Below are 16,344 nucleotides of genomic sequence, written 5' to 3'. Positions count from 1 at the left end.
AATAATGAGAGCAGCACTTTCCCAGGTGAAGCTGAAAATGATCTGCAGTATGTAAGGCAACAGCAAAAGTTACATTGATTTACAGTACATATTCATTAAGTCCGATTATTGAGTGAAATTCATGATTAGTTGGTTTTGTCCTTTGAACCCTGATTTTGTGTGCAAGTAACGAGGAAAAGTTTTTCTTTGACTTTTTTTCATTTTATTTTCCCAAATATGAAGGGGTTGGTGATTGCACATATGAAACTTGTAGGTTTGAGTATCTCCAAAAGTTTAAGAAGTCATGGTTCAGAGTCTTTAATTTAAAATGATATCTGGCAAGACTATCAGGGGTCACCATATGAGACTAGAAACTATCCACTACAAGGGAAAGGTGTTGAAAATACAGAACTGATGGGAACCGGTACCAAAGTTAACGATACCTTGGAATCGTTAGCTGAATTTTCTAGAAATTTATTTGACGATTCTCTTTGAATTGATTGATGCTTAGCATGGATCAGTTGGTATTCACACAACTACATGTTACTCTGGCAGTTGTGTGTGAACTTTGTTTATTTGAAGGTGAATCCCATCTGTTAATGCTGACATTAGCTTGGCCTAGCTAATAAGCTAAGTGCAAGAACATCATTTGAGATTTCCATTGAGTGTTAGCATTAGGCCAGTGATCTCTAAGATGATGTCTTATTTAAATATACAATGCGTCTAATTCTTGTTGTGTATTAAGTTTTAGAGAAAACTCCGAATGGGGTGTCATAAAAGAGTTTAAAAGATAATCACCAAGGGCAGAAAAACAAGCTACAAGATACATAGGATGCGTTCAGAGTGCGTTTACAACACAGGAACAACATAAACAACCCGCGCCGCAGCACGTTAGTCATTTTCTTCGATTATAACATTTATATATTAAAACAAGAAGCCGTCATATAACATCTGTAGGGTGTTTTTAAATTTTAGTTTATTGATTTATTTTTTAGCTGTCAAAAATCCCGTGTTCCCCCCCAAAGTTACAAATTTGAAAATCGACAAGAAAATCGAAAAAGAAATGAATCGTTCGTCAGAACTGAAATTGGAATCCGAATTGTAAAATTTTAATTCTGATCCCTATACACTACTAGATTATATATTAAATATATTATATAGAAAATGAATTATTAATATTAACAATTAAAACTTGTATTTATTCATCATATTCAACTCACACATAGTGTATGTAAAAATCCAACATTTCAAAAGATAATACAAAATTTCATAGAATTTTAAAAACTACTTTTTTTAACAACTGAAGTTGATTTTTAGAGAACCGCTTTCAGAAACTCCCTCAGGACACAGATAACCCCTTTATATTCCCTTTTTAATTAATAACTACTAAATAATGTACATTTTATTCTCTAAATAACATTTATTGATGTCTGCTTTTCTATATTATAAACGTTAAAATACAATTCTTCCCTTAAATGGTATGCCAGTGCTTCACTTTTAAGCCAGTCTTGCCAATCATTTTGTGGAAATGGCCTTCAGACTGTCGATCATTGCGATGAAAACAAATCATATGCTACCACTAACATATCTGACCTTTATCCCGGCCAGTCCATCGCTACTGTTAACAGCTGATGCAGTCAATATGGGACCAACAGAGAGCCCGTGTGCCATCAACATGACTTTAAAAATAAATAACTTTGGCGCAACAACTACCATAAAAACAGGTGCATTAAAATCACTTCAGTCACTTCTCATTTGTTACTCACCAGCCACGGTGGAGGAGAAACAGTCTTTGATAGGCTGCTTAATCTCGAGCTCTGCAACATACATAAAAAAAACACAGTTAAGCAGAGATTGCATTTTTTTTAATATGTATATTACGTCTGAATGTTGAAAAATGTAATGCTTGAGAATTACATGAAAAGGAACAAATGCTTAACGCGGGCCTTGGGAAATTAAACAATGAGTTAATGATAGTCCGTACTAAGTGAACATTGCCAGAATGAAAACATGCAAACGCTTGATATTTTAACAACTCTAGATTATAACCTGCTTAAAAAAAGGCAAATCCAATTAAGTTCTGTGCAAAACCAAGAAATTCTTGTAATTTTCGGATCAGTTCATAAATGTGGGAGGAGGCGTTAAATATTTAAAATCCCTCTTAATTTTAAAATTTTGTCATATTTGAAACATTGAAAAATGTGAACAACTGCTCCAAAGATGTCCTGAATGAGCTGGACCAGTTGAAGTTGGAATGGTTTGATTTGGTCCAGAAATGTGGAAAGATGAGATATGGATTACTGACAAATAAGGGTACTTGACGATACAATATTTCCCAAGGTTTACTGAATGAGTTGAACATTAAAATGGAAGGGTTTTGAGTGGTTTAATTGGTTAAGAAATGTGAAAGGATAAGTTCGATGCCTAGGATTTGTCTATTCATTACAATGTGAATTTATCTGGTGCAAAATGTGGATTTGGACTCTCCTGCGCACTGGCGAGGTAAGGTGAACGTGAATATTGATTGGAATTTTTTTCATGAGGCTCTCAAAATAAAAACATTTTGAAGACTTTGAATTGGATATATTGGAGACAAACCTCTTGGGCATCTGTTTGGGTTTCTAAGTCATGAATGTAATGTGTATACTAGTACCTTAGTATTTAAACCATTTCTTGTCTGTAATGATGGCCAGCGTGCTGCACTTGAATGAGTGTTGGACAGCCTGGTGTGTGGATGCAGCGTGATGCTGCGACGATGAAAAGCGTATGCGGTGAACAGAAAAATTTATAATCGCTAAAAATCTAACGTTTGGAACAGGTTTTCCCCCTCCCCTGAAAAAAAAACCAGCATGCAATTGCTGAGAAATGTTGGCTTCTAATTCATAGCATCATTAGTTGTACATCATTGGTTGCTGCATCCCGTAATTATGTGCTACGATCCAGTAACTAAAATAAACTCAAACGACTAATCCTTGGCTAGTCTGGCAGAGAATACTGTCATCTTTTGGCCTTTTAGGGGTATTAGTCATATGAATTCCCAATTTTTACCAGCATTAGTTGACCAAATCAGGACAAGTATCATAGTGTGTCATTAGATTATGCATGTTGTAGTTTGTACCTCCCGCTTGCTGAGCGGCCGATATTTGGTCTGGTAGGCACTCAGCTCCATGCTGAGACGATGGACGCTGCGTTTGAGGGCATCGTTTTCGTCCACCAGCTCCTGCGCCTGCTGCCTTGCATCCCACAGCTCTGCCTGCATGCCTGGAAGAACACGCTTGGCTCAATACCGGCTATTTCTGACCACCTCGCTACCATTGTAGCTTTGTAGATGCAATGTAATTAACTTCCCGAAGTTGTATTTTGGCCCGATCATAGCTATATTTAGTTAATTGAAACTCATGATAACTTTTCTCTTCCTTCTTGACTGGATTGAATTGTTCAATTTGGTTCAAATATGTTTCAATCTAGACTCTTTACTTTTTAACATTTCCTACAAGATTACATCATTTAACAATTTTTCCCCATCAATCAAATGTGTAATTAAACAACCAGTTTATTCTCGAGTTGTCCTTTTCTGACAAAGTCTTTGTGTAAACTGTCCGACCGTTACCAAACAATTTTGCTAAATAAGGTAATAAAAAAATGCACACACGTACAGCCAATGACTTGGGAGGACAGTGTTTGGTCAAGACCTGAGCAAAACTGCAGTAATGACAATGATGATGAACTAAGTTGACAATGTTAAATAGGCCATGTTCCTCTGAAAACTTGCTACTTGCAAATTAGAATAGAACATTATTGTCATTGTTACAAAAACAATGAAAATCAGTTATAGCTGTATTGTTTTTGAACTCATCCTCCTTTATTTGCTGAAAAACACACTTATTTACTGTTTTTGTACTCTGGCCAAAGCGCTGATTAGTATTGCTTTGACACCATCTTGGGGGTCTTGGTGCCAAGCAACTGTATTGAATTGAGTAAGGGGAGGCGCTTTATTTCGTCAAGCTAAACGTATTTCTTTGATTCCATCCTGTGGCATCCAAAGGCAATTGTAAATCATTTCAGGGGAGGTGTCAATTACCAGTGACGTAATTAAATTACTGAATTACACTAATTATTATTGAATTACTAATTACTTGTGAAGTCTCATTCCCCTACTAATAGCGGAATAACACCGTACTTGTCCTTTGTCCACCGCGCTACACAAGCACAAAAATGCCACCACCCACACGAATTGTACCTGTGGCCGAGGTTGTGATTTGCTGGGCCCCCTTGCGATTGATTTCCTCTTCCAGATGTCGCAACTTCTCTTCCAGCACGGCGCTCTTATCCTTGAGGGCCTTCAGTGCTTCCCTTTCCTCGGTCCCGATGCTTGCCTCACGAGATGGCCGACTCCTTGCTTTTGGCTCTTTGGGCTGGCTGGTGGCTGAACATGAGATGGATGCAATTAAAACGCTTCGGGATATCAAAAGCAGACAGAATGGAGATTGTAAAACGTATATGCATACATGACTGATCTTTTCTATGGTCTTTGTTCCTCTTTTTCTTGCTGCTGCTGGATTCTGGAACCTCACTGACATTTTCCCTCAGGAATTCTAAAAAAAAAGCACTGTACAGTATTAATACACATACACATATACATATTCACCCATTCTTCCATTTTTTGAGTGACTTATCCTCACAGGGTTCGCAGGAGGTCTGGAGCCAATCCCAGCTGTCATCAGGCAGGAGTCAGGGTACACCCTGAACTGGTTGCCAGCCAATCGCAGGGCACATTGAGACAAATAGCCACACTCACAATCACACCTTGGGGGAATTTAGGGTCTCCAATTAATGCATGTCTTTGGAATGTGGGAGGAAAACGAGAGTGCCCGGAGAAACTCCACACACGTTCTACAGCTGTTCCACCCCATAATCAATTAATCAATCAATTATTTAATTATCTAATTATTTACTAAATAAATAAACAAACAAACAAAGAAATGAATGGAGAGAGAGAGAGAGAGAGAGAGAGAGAGAGAGAGAGAGGAGAGAGAGAGAGAGAGAGAGAGAGAGAGAGAGAGAGAGCGAGAGAGAGAGAGATGTCTCCATGTGCCCTGTGATTGGCTGGCAACGAGTTCAGGGTGTACTCTGACTCCTGCCTGATAACAGCTGGGATTGGCTCTAGCACTCCCGAGACCCTAGTGAGGATAAGTGTCTCAGAAAATAGGTGGAAGGATACATACATATACAGTGCCTTGTGAAAGTATTCGGCTCCCTTGAACCTTTCAACCTTTCATTGATGCAAATGGCATCCCAACTGCATACCAGATGAGTATAAGTTGGTTAACGAGATTGCTGCAGGATGGGAATCCATCTTGTTATGGATAACTCTGAATAAAAACATTGACAGAATCAACTACATACATTACAATGTACAGAAATTAGGTAATTATACAGAAGCAGGCTTTATTGCCAAAAGGGAACAACCAGCTGCAACCTCACTCATGACGTCCCACAACCAAATAGTGGTCGACATGCTCCTGGCCGAGAAGGGTGGCGACTGCTCAATGTTCGGTGACCAGTGTTGTTTATTCCAAATATCACAGCACCTGATGGGTCACGCACAAGGGCCATTCAAGGCCTCCGCACCCTGAACCACAAGATGAAGGAGCACTCTGGTGTAAACACATCAGCCAGGTCTGAGTGGTGGGGAAAGAAAAAAAAAAAAAGTTTGGCAAATCTAAAAATTTGGTGTTCTCTGTCCTAGTTTCTATCGCTGTTTGCAGCTATTCTTGCATTGTGTGAATGTTGTTGTATTCCCTGCATAAAGGCATCACTTAACCAATTTATAACCACTGCTATTTCCCAGACAAATTTAAAATTGGCAGAAATATATCCACTATTGGCACAACAGAGTAATGACAGTGATATTGTTGAGCACGATGATGACGTTATGACTTCTCTTCCAGACCTGTTCTCTGATCCAGAAGATTACAAGTAATTAGTGCTATATGTTCCTCCGAGTGTAAGCCGAAAGGGTGATCTATTAGATGATTTCAGCATTTGAGCAAATGTAGGAAAAACAGGAGGATAATGTAGAAATAATTGTAAATAGTATTAAGTAACTGCTTCTGACGGCAATGAAGAAATGCTTTGCTCTGCTCCAATTCAGTTACTGCTCTGCCTGCAATGAAGAAATGCCTTGCTCTGCTCCAATTCAGTTACTGTCTCTGCCTGCAATGAAGAATGCTTTGCTCTGCTCTAGAAAACGTGGTAGCAAATGTAGGAATAATTGTGATCATAATTATCAAACATCTGCTTCCAATAATGAAATGCTTTGCTCTGCTCTAGATAACGTGGCAGCCTCCTAGCAGGAGATAGCAAGAACAAAAACATCTAATCATCAGAACTGTTAGAACTGCTGCCTGTTAAAGAAATTAAAGAAATGATGACCACACATGTATTCAGCAATCTTCCACACATGCACACGCACATGAACAAACATGTACACCTTGTTTCAAACCGTTTTGCTTGTCGTCTCCTTTTTGTAACATCCATGTAAATAAGGGGCGTCCAATCACTTTCATTCCACTTCACGATTGTGTCCCACTTGTTGATAATTGACCAAAAAAATTGTATTTTATATCTTTATGTTTGAAGCCTGAAATGTAGCAAAAGGTTGAAAATTCAAGGGTGTCGAATACTTTCACAAGGCACTGTATATGGAACCAAAATCACATTGTAAGAGAAAAGTAGTAAAAGTGTCTTGAGTGTTTTCACTGGGGGATTTCTTTGACTTTAAGTGAGTTAGGAGATAAGAGGATTTAATCGCTGATTTGAGAGTATTTGGATGGTAGTTGGGCATTCTTGCTCTTTGGCTTTTTCTGATCTCCAGTATTATGTCCATTTTTTTTTAAATATAGGCGACTGCTTCACAGCTCAGAGGTTGTTGATGCAGGCTCCAGCCTTAAACCCACAAATGCTGACTTAAGTGCAGTTTGCATGCGCTTGTCAGAAATATTATGTGATGCTCCAGTCCAATCACGTTCAACCGCAGTGTGCGACAGTTTTAAGGTTTTGATATGACTTCGTAAAGGAACAGTTTCTCGTCTTCTACAATGGTCGTGAACTTGCCCGTTTCCTTTTGGATCTATCCTAAGTGACAAGCATCTACTAACCAGAAATGTGGAGAACTTGTGTGACAGGTGACTACTACCTTGAGAAGATTCCGTGCTGGCCAACATCGGACTCGACCTGGGTGAACTCCTCTAGAAGACAAGGTAAAACATCTTATACTAATTACTACAACAACAATAATAATAAAGATAATTGTAGTCACATCATCACGGTGTCGTTTGGTTTTCAAACTAATTAAAATTTGTAAATTAAATTTACTCCGCTCAACATACCTTAACTGTAGCAACAAACTCGCCATCAGAAAACTTGTCTTTTGAGTACACCAGTGCCCTCCACTGAAAAGCATTCCTGCACACGCACACATGCACCAGCAGGGACGCGCCTCATCAGAAGGTTTCCGCCCCCACCCTTCACTAGCTCTGATTGGTTTCATGTGTTTGCTTTCAAGTCGCGTAATTTTTTTTTCTTCCTCAAATGGGTATGCGTACATGTCAGGTGGACCCTCTCTATTTTTTCAGCCGCACTTTGGAGAAATTAGGGCAACTATCCGACCAAATTAGTCACTCACTCCTCCAGCACCACGCCAGAACACTAATTCATATAATTCTGTTCTCAGATGCAGTGATCTTACTTTATGTGTCCCTTCTCATTTTTGTGCATCTCAGCCGGGGGACACACATTATAGTGAGATTCCTGAATTTTATATTTAATGCAGAGCAGGATTCAAAGGGTATATGATACAAAGCCGTCAGTTGTGTTGACCCTCACCAAGTCCTTTAACGCCAAAGCGTTGCGTGCCGCTCCGATATCTGAAAGCTTCTTCTGTCTGTCCGCTGTTTGGTCCACATATGCCTCCTCTTCCAAGTTTCCTCCTTTTTCCTCTTCCAACTCTTCCTCTGCTTCCTGGTGCTGCATTTCCTCTTCAGAGTGGTCAGAGGACGACAGACGTTGACGAAGGCCAAAGCCTCCAGACGACCGATCTCTTAGGATGATGGACAATGGAAGTTAAGAGTGCAGAAAAACATTAGAAAGGCTCTTTATGGCATGGATCGTTACGGATGGAGCGAGTGTTTTACCGTGTACAGATCGATGTGCTGATGTTGTGCTCAGAAAGCAAGGACTCTGATTGGTTGCCATCGGAGAACGAGCAGGCACGGGGCGGTGGGAGTGCCCACGTCTGTCCGGTCAGTGACGAAGATAAAATGGCAGCCGCTAAGGCTGATCTGCAGACAAGAAAACAAACTAATTGATGGATAATATTGGGATGGGCACTGTAGTATAAAATAAAATGTTAAAAGAATGAGACAAGACCTGGGATCTCAGTACTGTGAGGTGCACATTGAAAGAGAAAAAAAATGATTGATGGATAATACTAATAGCTGTAGTATGAAATAAAATTTAAAAAGGCAACTGACCTTTAAGAACCTTGTGCAATTGATAAAGACCCTCACAAAATGCATAATCAAACATATTTGCCATTATTTTTACAACTATTCCAAATATATTGCATTTCATTTACTATTTTTATGTAATATCATTATTGGTTAGTCAACATAAATATTGGACAATGTATATTTGAAAAACAAAGCTTTTTGATAATTGTACAAGTAAAGGTGTGCCCTTACCATAGATACACAGGATTAAATAAATCACAATTTAGGGTCAAAAATGTATTGTTTCCCCCTGTGTTTTACCCCCATACTTATTTTATCCTTCCAACGGAATCAGGACGCCATCCATGGGTATTTCACGATGCAGGAAAAAACAGACACTGGCAGTAGCTAATGAATCATCTAGTAACTGCCAACTCGTGCATGTGAATAAGATGGAGGAAGCGCATACTAACGAGAGGAAAAATAAGAGGGAGCGAAGGAAGATGAGGCAGAGGTGACTCGAGGTACCTGGGTCTCTCGGGTGAGGAGGCGGGGCTGCGCGGGGGTGGGGTACGTGGCACAGCAGCCTTGGGGGCAATGGAGGCGGCAGGAACCAAACCATGGGCGATACGTTTCTACTGACACACATTGACACACAAGCGGGACAAGACAACAAAAAGCACAAAGATTCGACACAGAATAGTAGGATTTGAGGTGGAGTTTCATTCTGAACTCTGGCGTGGTAGCCCAATGGCACATTTCGTTATGTCCTCTTCCGCCCATTTCTTCCTTCCCCTGACCTTTCTCATGCAGTCTCGCCTTGTCCTGCACCACTCCCTTTTCAATCCAGACAAATAAAATCAAATTCTTAAGCAACGTTGTGGTCCATTGTGGCTTTATCCTACTGTTATAGTAGTTCTGTTTGCTATGATCCATTTTCTCTCACTTTACTTTGTCCCTCTCAAACCTTGCCCTGTCCAACTTCACTGCCACTAGATATCCAATTATGGTATGAGTAAAGAACAAGAACAACATTAATGGAGTCACACTCACGAATGGTTTGTCTTTCTCCCTCCAGAAGTTCAGCTTCAACATGGCGGGCGTTGCGTTTCTACGAAGTTTTTTCTAATATAAACACAACACGCTGTGACTGTTAGCGCATATCTCGTCTATAAAATGTCGTGCAATCGATGGCTTAGTTCCGATGGTACTTTATTCTTACTATTGTTTTTTTTTTTTTTTTTTGACAGATCAAAACTAATCTTAAAGGGTACTGGCTGTATCCAGACGCTTTTCCGGCATACTGCACCTCGGATCATCCGCTACTCCAATTGGTTCGCCACTCCCCCTCCAGCCAATGGGAGGCGCGCTTGATTTTGCCTAGTAACCGCTTGCTTTCTCGTTGATTTACTTGCCTGTGATGAGAATAATTCGACCTAACCGCAACCACCACCGCCTTCTTGGCAAAAAATAATAATGAAAGAAAGATGAAAAAAAAAAAAACACGCTCGAGGTTTTGCACTTCGATTAATGCAACTATGATTTCCACAGCAAAGTAATTTTATTAATTTTAACATTCAAACTTCACAGAGGCGGGCCGGGATTGAAACAGGGTCTTCAGAACTGAGGCCAACGCTTTCCAGCCGTGTCGACGCCATAGATGTTTTCATCAAATTTAAACAGCACCTTGCATTAAAATAGTGCAACCTAACAATACTTGCTCATGTTGGTAAAATTAATAACCTGGAACAAAGTAAAATTAAATGTGTACTTACTCTGATTTTTTTTAAAAAAAAGTTGTAAAATTCTAGCTGAGATTTTTCTCTTTACATAATGTCGTTTTTGTATTAGATTGTGGGACTTCCAGCAGACTTCTAACATTGCTTGCTTTGGGGGAAAATGCTTGCTACCAATTTAAGTATTGTGTAATAATAATAAAAAAAAAAACCACTGATATTTCAGATAGTATATTATGGGTGAATAAAGGCATGTGAAAGGATGTCACGTGAGATTAAAAAAAACACACCGTTATCTCACTGGGTGTCTAAAGCCATTCCCAACCTGTTTGGGACAATGATTAAAAAACAAACAAAAAAAAGATGAAATAGTGTCTGTCCCCATTGTTTTATTAAGATTGGATTCAAAACAAGACAAAGAATTTCCATAGAAGCATTTGCACCACAGTACAAAGTAATAATATGACAACAGCCCTCGAATTAAACTGATTTAGCATCACAATCTTTTTTTTTTTTTTTTTGAAAATATATGACATGGATGTACACATGTATATGCATATACTGTACTTCAGGAGCCAGGGCAACAAAATACAATGAGTAAACATGAAAGGTTTTACAATATGTAGCGCTAAGTAGAACACGTCAGAGTGTTTTCTTATGAGAATGTGCCAGCTGACACAAAAAGAGATTACATTCCTTTGAGAAAATCTAACATGCACAAATATTTTCCTTTCAAAACTACACACAACCATACAGTAACATAACATACAAGATTTTTTTTATATGACAAATAATAAATTTGATTATCAAACATATTAGAATCTACTTTGTAGACAAAAGATATCAGTCCAACACTGTAAAGGTGTCAGCAAAAATGGCTGCAGTCTTTCCATGGAATGTTGAAAGATGACAGCCAGCCTGCTCCTAAATTCACATTACAAGAGGCTGTATTATTATTGACATGCTTTGGAAGTATTTCTGTGCCACTTGAGTTGGAATTTAAAACATTTTTTTAACTAAATTTATTTGAAAGTTGTCATTTTTTACCAAATCAATTTATTCCAGTATTTGGAACGTAATCTATTTGTCTGTATGATGCCTCAGTAATCTTGTGAAATGTGAATTAAAATCGTCCACGCATTCCAATCAGATCGGTTGAATTTCTCGAGCTTATCTACATCAACAGCGAAGATCTTCATGTTCCTCTGCACTGTCAACTTAACATGTGTGACCTCACAAGCGGGTCTTCCACAAGGAGACACCCAATCAGAGGAAATGTGGCGGTCTTAGTCTAATATGGTCAAAGCAGACCCGAAACTGTGTCAAACAGAAGTAGCCTTCAGAAGGGGCTTTTGTGGGCACTTGTGTGACCAAGGTTTCGTCATACAATTTTTTATTAATGAAATTGATGCTTTTATACTAAATCCATGTCAGACAGTCACTCTATGGAGGTGTAAATAGTGAAAATAGGGCACATTCAACATTCAAAAACAAGTCAGAGGCAATAGATTTTTTATTTACAGTATTTAATATTGACAATAAAGAAAATAAGTATTTGAACACCTTGCTATACTGCAAGTTCTCCCGCTTAGAAATTATGAAGGGGTCTAAAATCTTCATCGTAGGTCCATGTCCATTGTGAGAGAGATAATCGAAAAAGAAAAATCCTGAAATCACAATGTAAGATTTTTTTTTAATGATTTGTTTGTGTGATACAGCTGCAAATAAGTATTTGAACACCTGAGAAAACGAATGTTAATATTTTGTACAGTAGCCTTTGTTTGCAATTACAGAGGTCAAACGTTTCCTGTAGTTGTTCACCAGATTTGCACACACTGCAGGAGGGATTTTTGCCCACTCCTCCTCAAAGATCTTCTTTAGCCCTGACAGGTTTCTGGGGTGTCGCTGAGAAACACGGAGTTTCAGCTCCCTCCAAAGATTTTCTCGTGTTTAGGTCTGGAGACTGGCTAGGCCACGCCAGAACCCTGACATGCTTTTTACGGAGCCAGTCTTTGGTTTTCCTAGCTGTGTGTGGCTGCGGGTCATTGTCATGTTGAAAGACCCAGCCACGACCCATTTTCATTGCTCTGAGGGAAAGAGGTTGTTCCCCAAAATCTCATAATACATGGCCGCGGTCATCCTCTCCTTAATACAGTGCAGAAAAAAAACACCCCCAAATTATGATGCTACCACCCCCATGCTTCACAATAGGGATGGTGTTCTTGGGATGGAACTCATCATTTGTCTTCCTCCAAACACGGTTAGTGGAATTATGACCAAAAAGTTCCATTTTGGTTTCATCTGACCACAAAACCATCTCCCATGACTCCTCTGTATCATCCAAATGGTCATTGGCAAACTTAAGACGGGCCTTGACATGTGCTGGATTAAAAAGCAGGGGAACCTTGCGTGCCATGCATGATTTCAAACCATGACGTACTAGTGTATTACCAACAATCACCTTGGAAACGGTGGTCCCAGCTCTTTTCAGGTCATTGACCAAGTCCTTTCGTGTAGTCCTGGGCTGATTCCTCACCTTTCTAAGGATCAGTGAGACTCCGCGAGGTGATATCTTGCATGGGGCTCCACTCCAATTGAGATTGACCGTCATGTTTAGCTTCTTCCATTTTCTAATGATTGGTCCAACAGTGGACCTTTTTTCACCAAACTGTTTGGCAATTTCTCCGTAGCCCTTTCCATCCATGTGGAGTTGTACATTTTTTTTCCTCTGGTGTCTTTAGACAGCTCTTTGGTCTTGGCCATGTTACAAAATTGAGTCTTACTGATTGTATGGGGTGGACAGGTGTCTTTATGTAGCTAACGACCTCACACAGGTGTATCTGATTCAGGATAATATATGGAGTGGAGGTGGACTTTTAAAGGCGGACTAAGAGGCCTTTGAGGGTCAGAATTCTAGCTGATAGATGGGTGTTCAAATATTTATTTGCAGCTGTATCACACAAATCGTTAAAAAAAAAAAAAAATCATACATTGTGATTTCTGAATTTTTCTTTGTAGATTATCTCTCTCACAGTGGACATGCACCTAGGATGAAAATTTCAAACTCCATGATTTCTAAGTGGGAGAACTTGCAATATAGGAGGGTGTTCAAATATCCATTTTCTTCACTGTATTTATTCCCATTATTTATTTATTTTACTGATAATTTATTTTAACATTGACTGCTATCAAATGTATTCGTTTGGGTGCTAACTCAAACTCAGAAGGCACTGATACACTTCCATAATGGTATTTTTTGTGCCATGCAAATTTGTATTGACTCTTTTTTTCCTATGGAGAATTTTATATAGAATTGTTTCTCAGCAATCAAATTAGTATATTGAGACATCACATTTTTTTTGGTATCAAAAATTTATTTTAATATTAAAAGCTACTACTGCTGTGTTTTTTTAAAATAAAAAATTTGATTTCAATGTAAAAAAAAAGTCACATGAATTCAAATTTAAACTCAGATGGCAAAGATGCACTGTACTTCCATAACATGAAGGCAAATTAAGTTTGTTACACAAGGCAAATGTTAAATGTGTATTTTGATTGTGTCCCAAGCATTCAATTAAAAACAAAACAAAGCAAAAAAATATATATATATTTTGATGTGAATATTTGAGCAAATTGAATGAATGTGTTCATTTGACTCCTTTGTAGGTTGGCTCGCCAGCAGGTTTGTTAGCACAAGCTCTGCAATCAGCGCACACTTTCAATCTTAATTAAAAAGAAGCATTGCAAGTTTCAAAAACTGAGCTGGGTTGGTGCAAAACAAGAAAAAAAGAAGATACGGTGAACCTTCACTAGTTCAACTTCATTCTTGTGATGTCTATTTTTTTATTTTAATGAATGCAACTATTTCCCTAAATTTACCCTTCCACTAGTTAATGTAACTCAATCCCTATTCTAAGATTGCAATTTATTTGAAAATACAACATTATTCTCATAGGATGACACTTATTATGATTTGAAGCAGTTACTATTTTTTATAAGGTTACAGTATAACTTTTATTCTTGATGAATGACTACTGCAATTTGGGGCGAACCTTATCTCTCTGGAGATTACAATTTAAAAAAAAAAATCATTTCAACTATTCTACTTAAGACCTCAACAACAACAAAAACAACAAAAAAAATCTTGTTTCTTTCGAACAATGTGATTTTAATCTCATTTACTTAAATTAATGCAGGTTTATTCTCAACTGTCCCTTTTTGGTGAGCTTATGTGACTCCATTCTGCTAAGACCACATTTTTGGGGGCAGATAATATTATTCGCATGCCTGTTTTTTCCTCCCAACTCTCCATGGTACAATGCAATTTCATTGTCACGCAATTACCGTTTATTTGTAAATTAATTTTACTTTACTATCAAAACAGTACACATTGACATTCATGCTTGTGAAATAAGTTTTTAAATAATTATCTTTGTAAAAGTATATTTTACATCCACCAATGCAACTTTATTCTCCTCACATTATGCCCTTTTCCCCCCTCAAAGAAAATTGAATTTTTTTTGCAAAAAGTACGACGAAAAATATTCTTGTAACATTATATCTTTTTGACTCAAATAAATTACTTTATTATGATAAAATTGCATTTTTTTCATATTCCAACAACAAAAAAAAATTATAATAAAACTTCAGAATACCCTTTTCCACCACTTGATATGATTTTATTCTTATAAGATAGCACATTTTGGGGACATAAATACAACCTTGTTCTGGTGAGATTATGCTTTTGCTCCTCTAATAAATACGTTATTTAATGTTACCAAAATTGTACTTTTTTTACTTTTTTTGTGGGGGCATTTGGGGGAATACAACATTTTTTTAAAGTCGGTTCTGGTGGTTTGTCATTGAAATAATTGACTGAGGAAATAATGGAAAAAAAAAAAAGGTATTTTTTGTCAATGTTCCCCTGCCATGATTTTTTCTTTACTTTTAAAAGCAAAATTTCTGACTTCCTGGGTATTTCGCAAAGACAGGAAGACAACTTGTTTACCCTCCTTTATAATTCTTGCTTATTAATGTGACCAACTGGCTGGCTGGTCCAGGCACTTTATTCAAGATCCCTTTAGAGGCTGTATCACAAAAATGACTGGTTAGCAGCTTATAACATTTCACTTTAAAAGGCAGTTTCTTCAATCGCCGGTTTTATCTCTGAGGTGGGGGGGTAATAGGTGTGGCTATATATATATATTCATCATAATTATTTGCATCCTCCCAGTGTTGAAGAGGGGACTGAAGAGGGCACCTGTGTATTCAGTAGAGGGCGGCATCCTTATACGAGCTGGGGAAGGCCGGGCAAGGTTTGTTCCACGACTGCTGCGCAGTCGGCAGGCTGACGGTACTGGCACTCTTCAGTTTGTTCTTCAGGCCCCAGCTGAGGAAGGAGGACTTTTTGCTGATCTTGCGCGATTTGCCACTCTTGTCGTCACCATCGTAGGCCAGACAAATCATGGAGTACGTCTTGGGCAAGTTGCCGCAAAAAGTGGCGCTCTTGGCTGGCTGTACACAACGCATACATGAACACGTACGCGATGTATTTTAAACTACAAAAAAAAAAAAACACTTCATTCTCAGAAAATTACATCTTTTAAGCAAAACCTAATTTTAATCTCATAAGATTACCTGTTTTTCACAATAATTAGACTAAGAAAATAACGTGTTTTGTTTCGAAAACAATCCACATACTGTCCTAAGATTTTTTCTTTAACTCAGATAAGCATGACTTCATTCAATATGTAAACATACGATTGTGAAAATGTAAGATTTTTTTCCCATGTTTTATTTTCTATACTCTGATATCCAACTTGATATATGAGGACAGCTTTTTTTTTATTAAAAAATTTGAGAAAAGTCTGACTACTCTCATAAGGGTTAAGGGTTTTCAACTTTTTTTATAAAGTGTAAAAAAATAACTTTTTGTAAGATTGCAACTTCTCAAATGACACTTTTTATGTTAGTACTCTCTAAGTTAATTTTTTCCCACTACTACTATTATAAATTGACGAATTTTTACTTTTTCAATACAACTTTATTCTTTTAAGATTTTGCTTTTTTGTAATTGAAACAACATGACTATCCTAAAAAAAAACAAGATCCTCTCATAATTATGACTTATGTATTGT

At 38.0% G+C, this 16,344-nt stretch overlaps 2 protein-coding genes across 5 annotated transcripts in view; both read right to left on the bottom strand.

Moving 5' to 3' along the window:
- Positions 1 to 9,774, bottom strand: part of cep89 (centrosomal protein 89) — a 34,927-nt gene extending 25,153 nt beyond the window's left edge. For all 3 annotated transcript variants that reach the window (XR_009794253.1, XR_009794254.1, XM_061814853.1), the window contains exons 1-9: positions 9,525 to 9,774; positions 9,000 to 9,106; positions 8,175 to 8,321; positions 7,867 to 8,080; positions 7,178 to 7,229; positions 4,488 to 4,574; positions 4,220 to 4,405; positions 3,098 to 3,240; positions 1,746 to 1,796 (exon numbers count right to left, since the gene is read on the bottom strand). Coding sequence is in view for 1 of the 3 variants with exons in the window: in XM_061814853.1 (XP_061670837.1) it covers positions 1,746 to 1,796; positions 3,098 to 3,240; positions 4,220 to 4,405; positions 4,488 to 4,574; positions 7,178 to 7,229; positions 7,867 to 8,080; positions 8,175 to 8,321; positions 9,000 to 9,106; positions 9,525 to 9,566 (1,029 nt within the window). In the remaining 2 variants the exon portion in view is untranslated. The remainder of the gene's footprint in view (positions 1 to 1,745; positions 1,797 to 3,097; positions 3,241 to 4,219; positions 4,406 to 4,487; positions 4,575 to 7,177; positions 7,230 to 7,866; positions 8,081 to 8,174; positions 8,322 to 8,999; positions 9,107 to 9,524) is intronic.
- Positions 9,775 to 10,586: 812 nt separating this feature from the next.
- The window catches only part of rhpn2 (rhophilin, Rho GTPase binding protein 2), a 58,832-nt gene continuing 53,074 nt past the window's right edge, over positions 10,587 to 16,344 (bottom strand). The window contains exon 14 of one of the 2 annotated variants that reach the window (XM_061814847.1): positions 10,587 to 15,721. In XM_061814847.1, coding sequence (XP_061670831.1) covers positions 15,476 to 15,721 — 246 coding nt within the window. In that variant the 3' untranslated portion in view covers positions 10,587 to 15,475. Of the gene's footprint in view, positions 15,766 to 16,344 lie in introns of both variants that reach the window. The other variant, XM_061814848.1, reaches the window with a different exon arrangement.

This window comes from Syngnathoides biaculeatus, chromosome 3 (assembly GCF_019802595.1).
Source record: "Syngnathoides biaculeatus isolate LvHL_M chromosome 3, ASM1980259v1, whole genome shotgun sequence".
Taxonomy (NCBI): domain Eukaryota; kingdom Metazoa; phylum Chordata; class Actinopteri; order Syngnathiformes; family Syngnathidae; genus Syngnathoides; species Syngnathoides biaculeatus.
The sequence above is the reverse complement of the archived record's forward strand: the minus strand, read 5'-3'. Positions and strand labels throughout refer to the sequence as shown.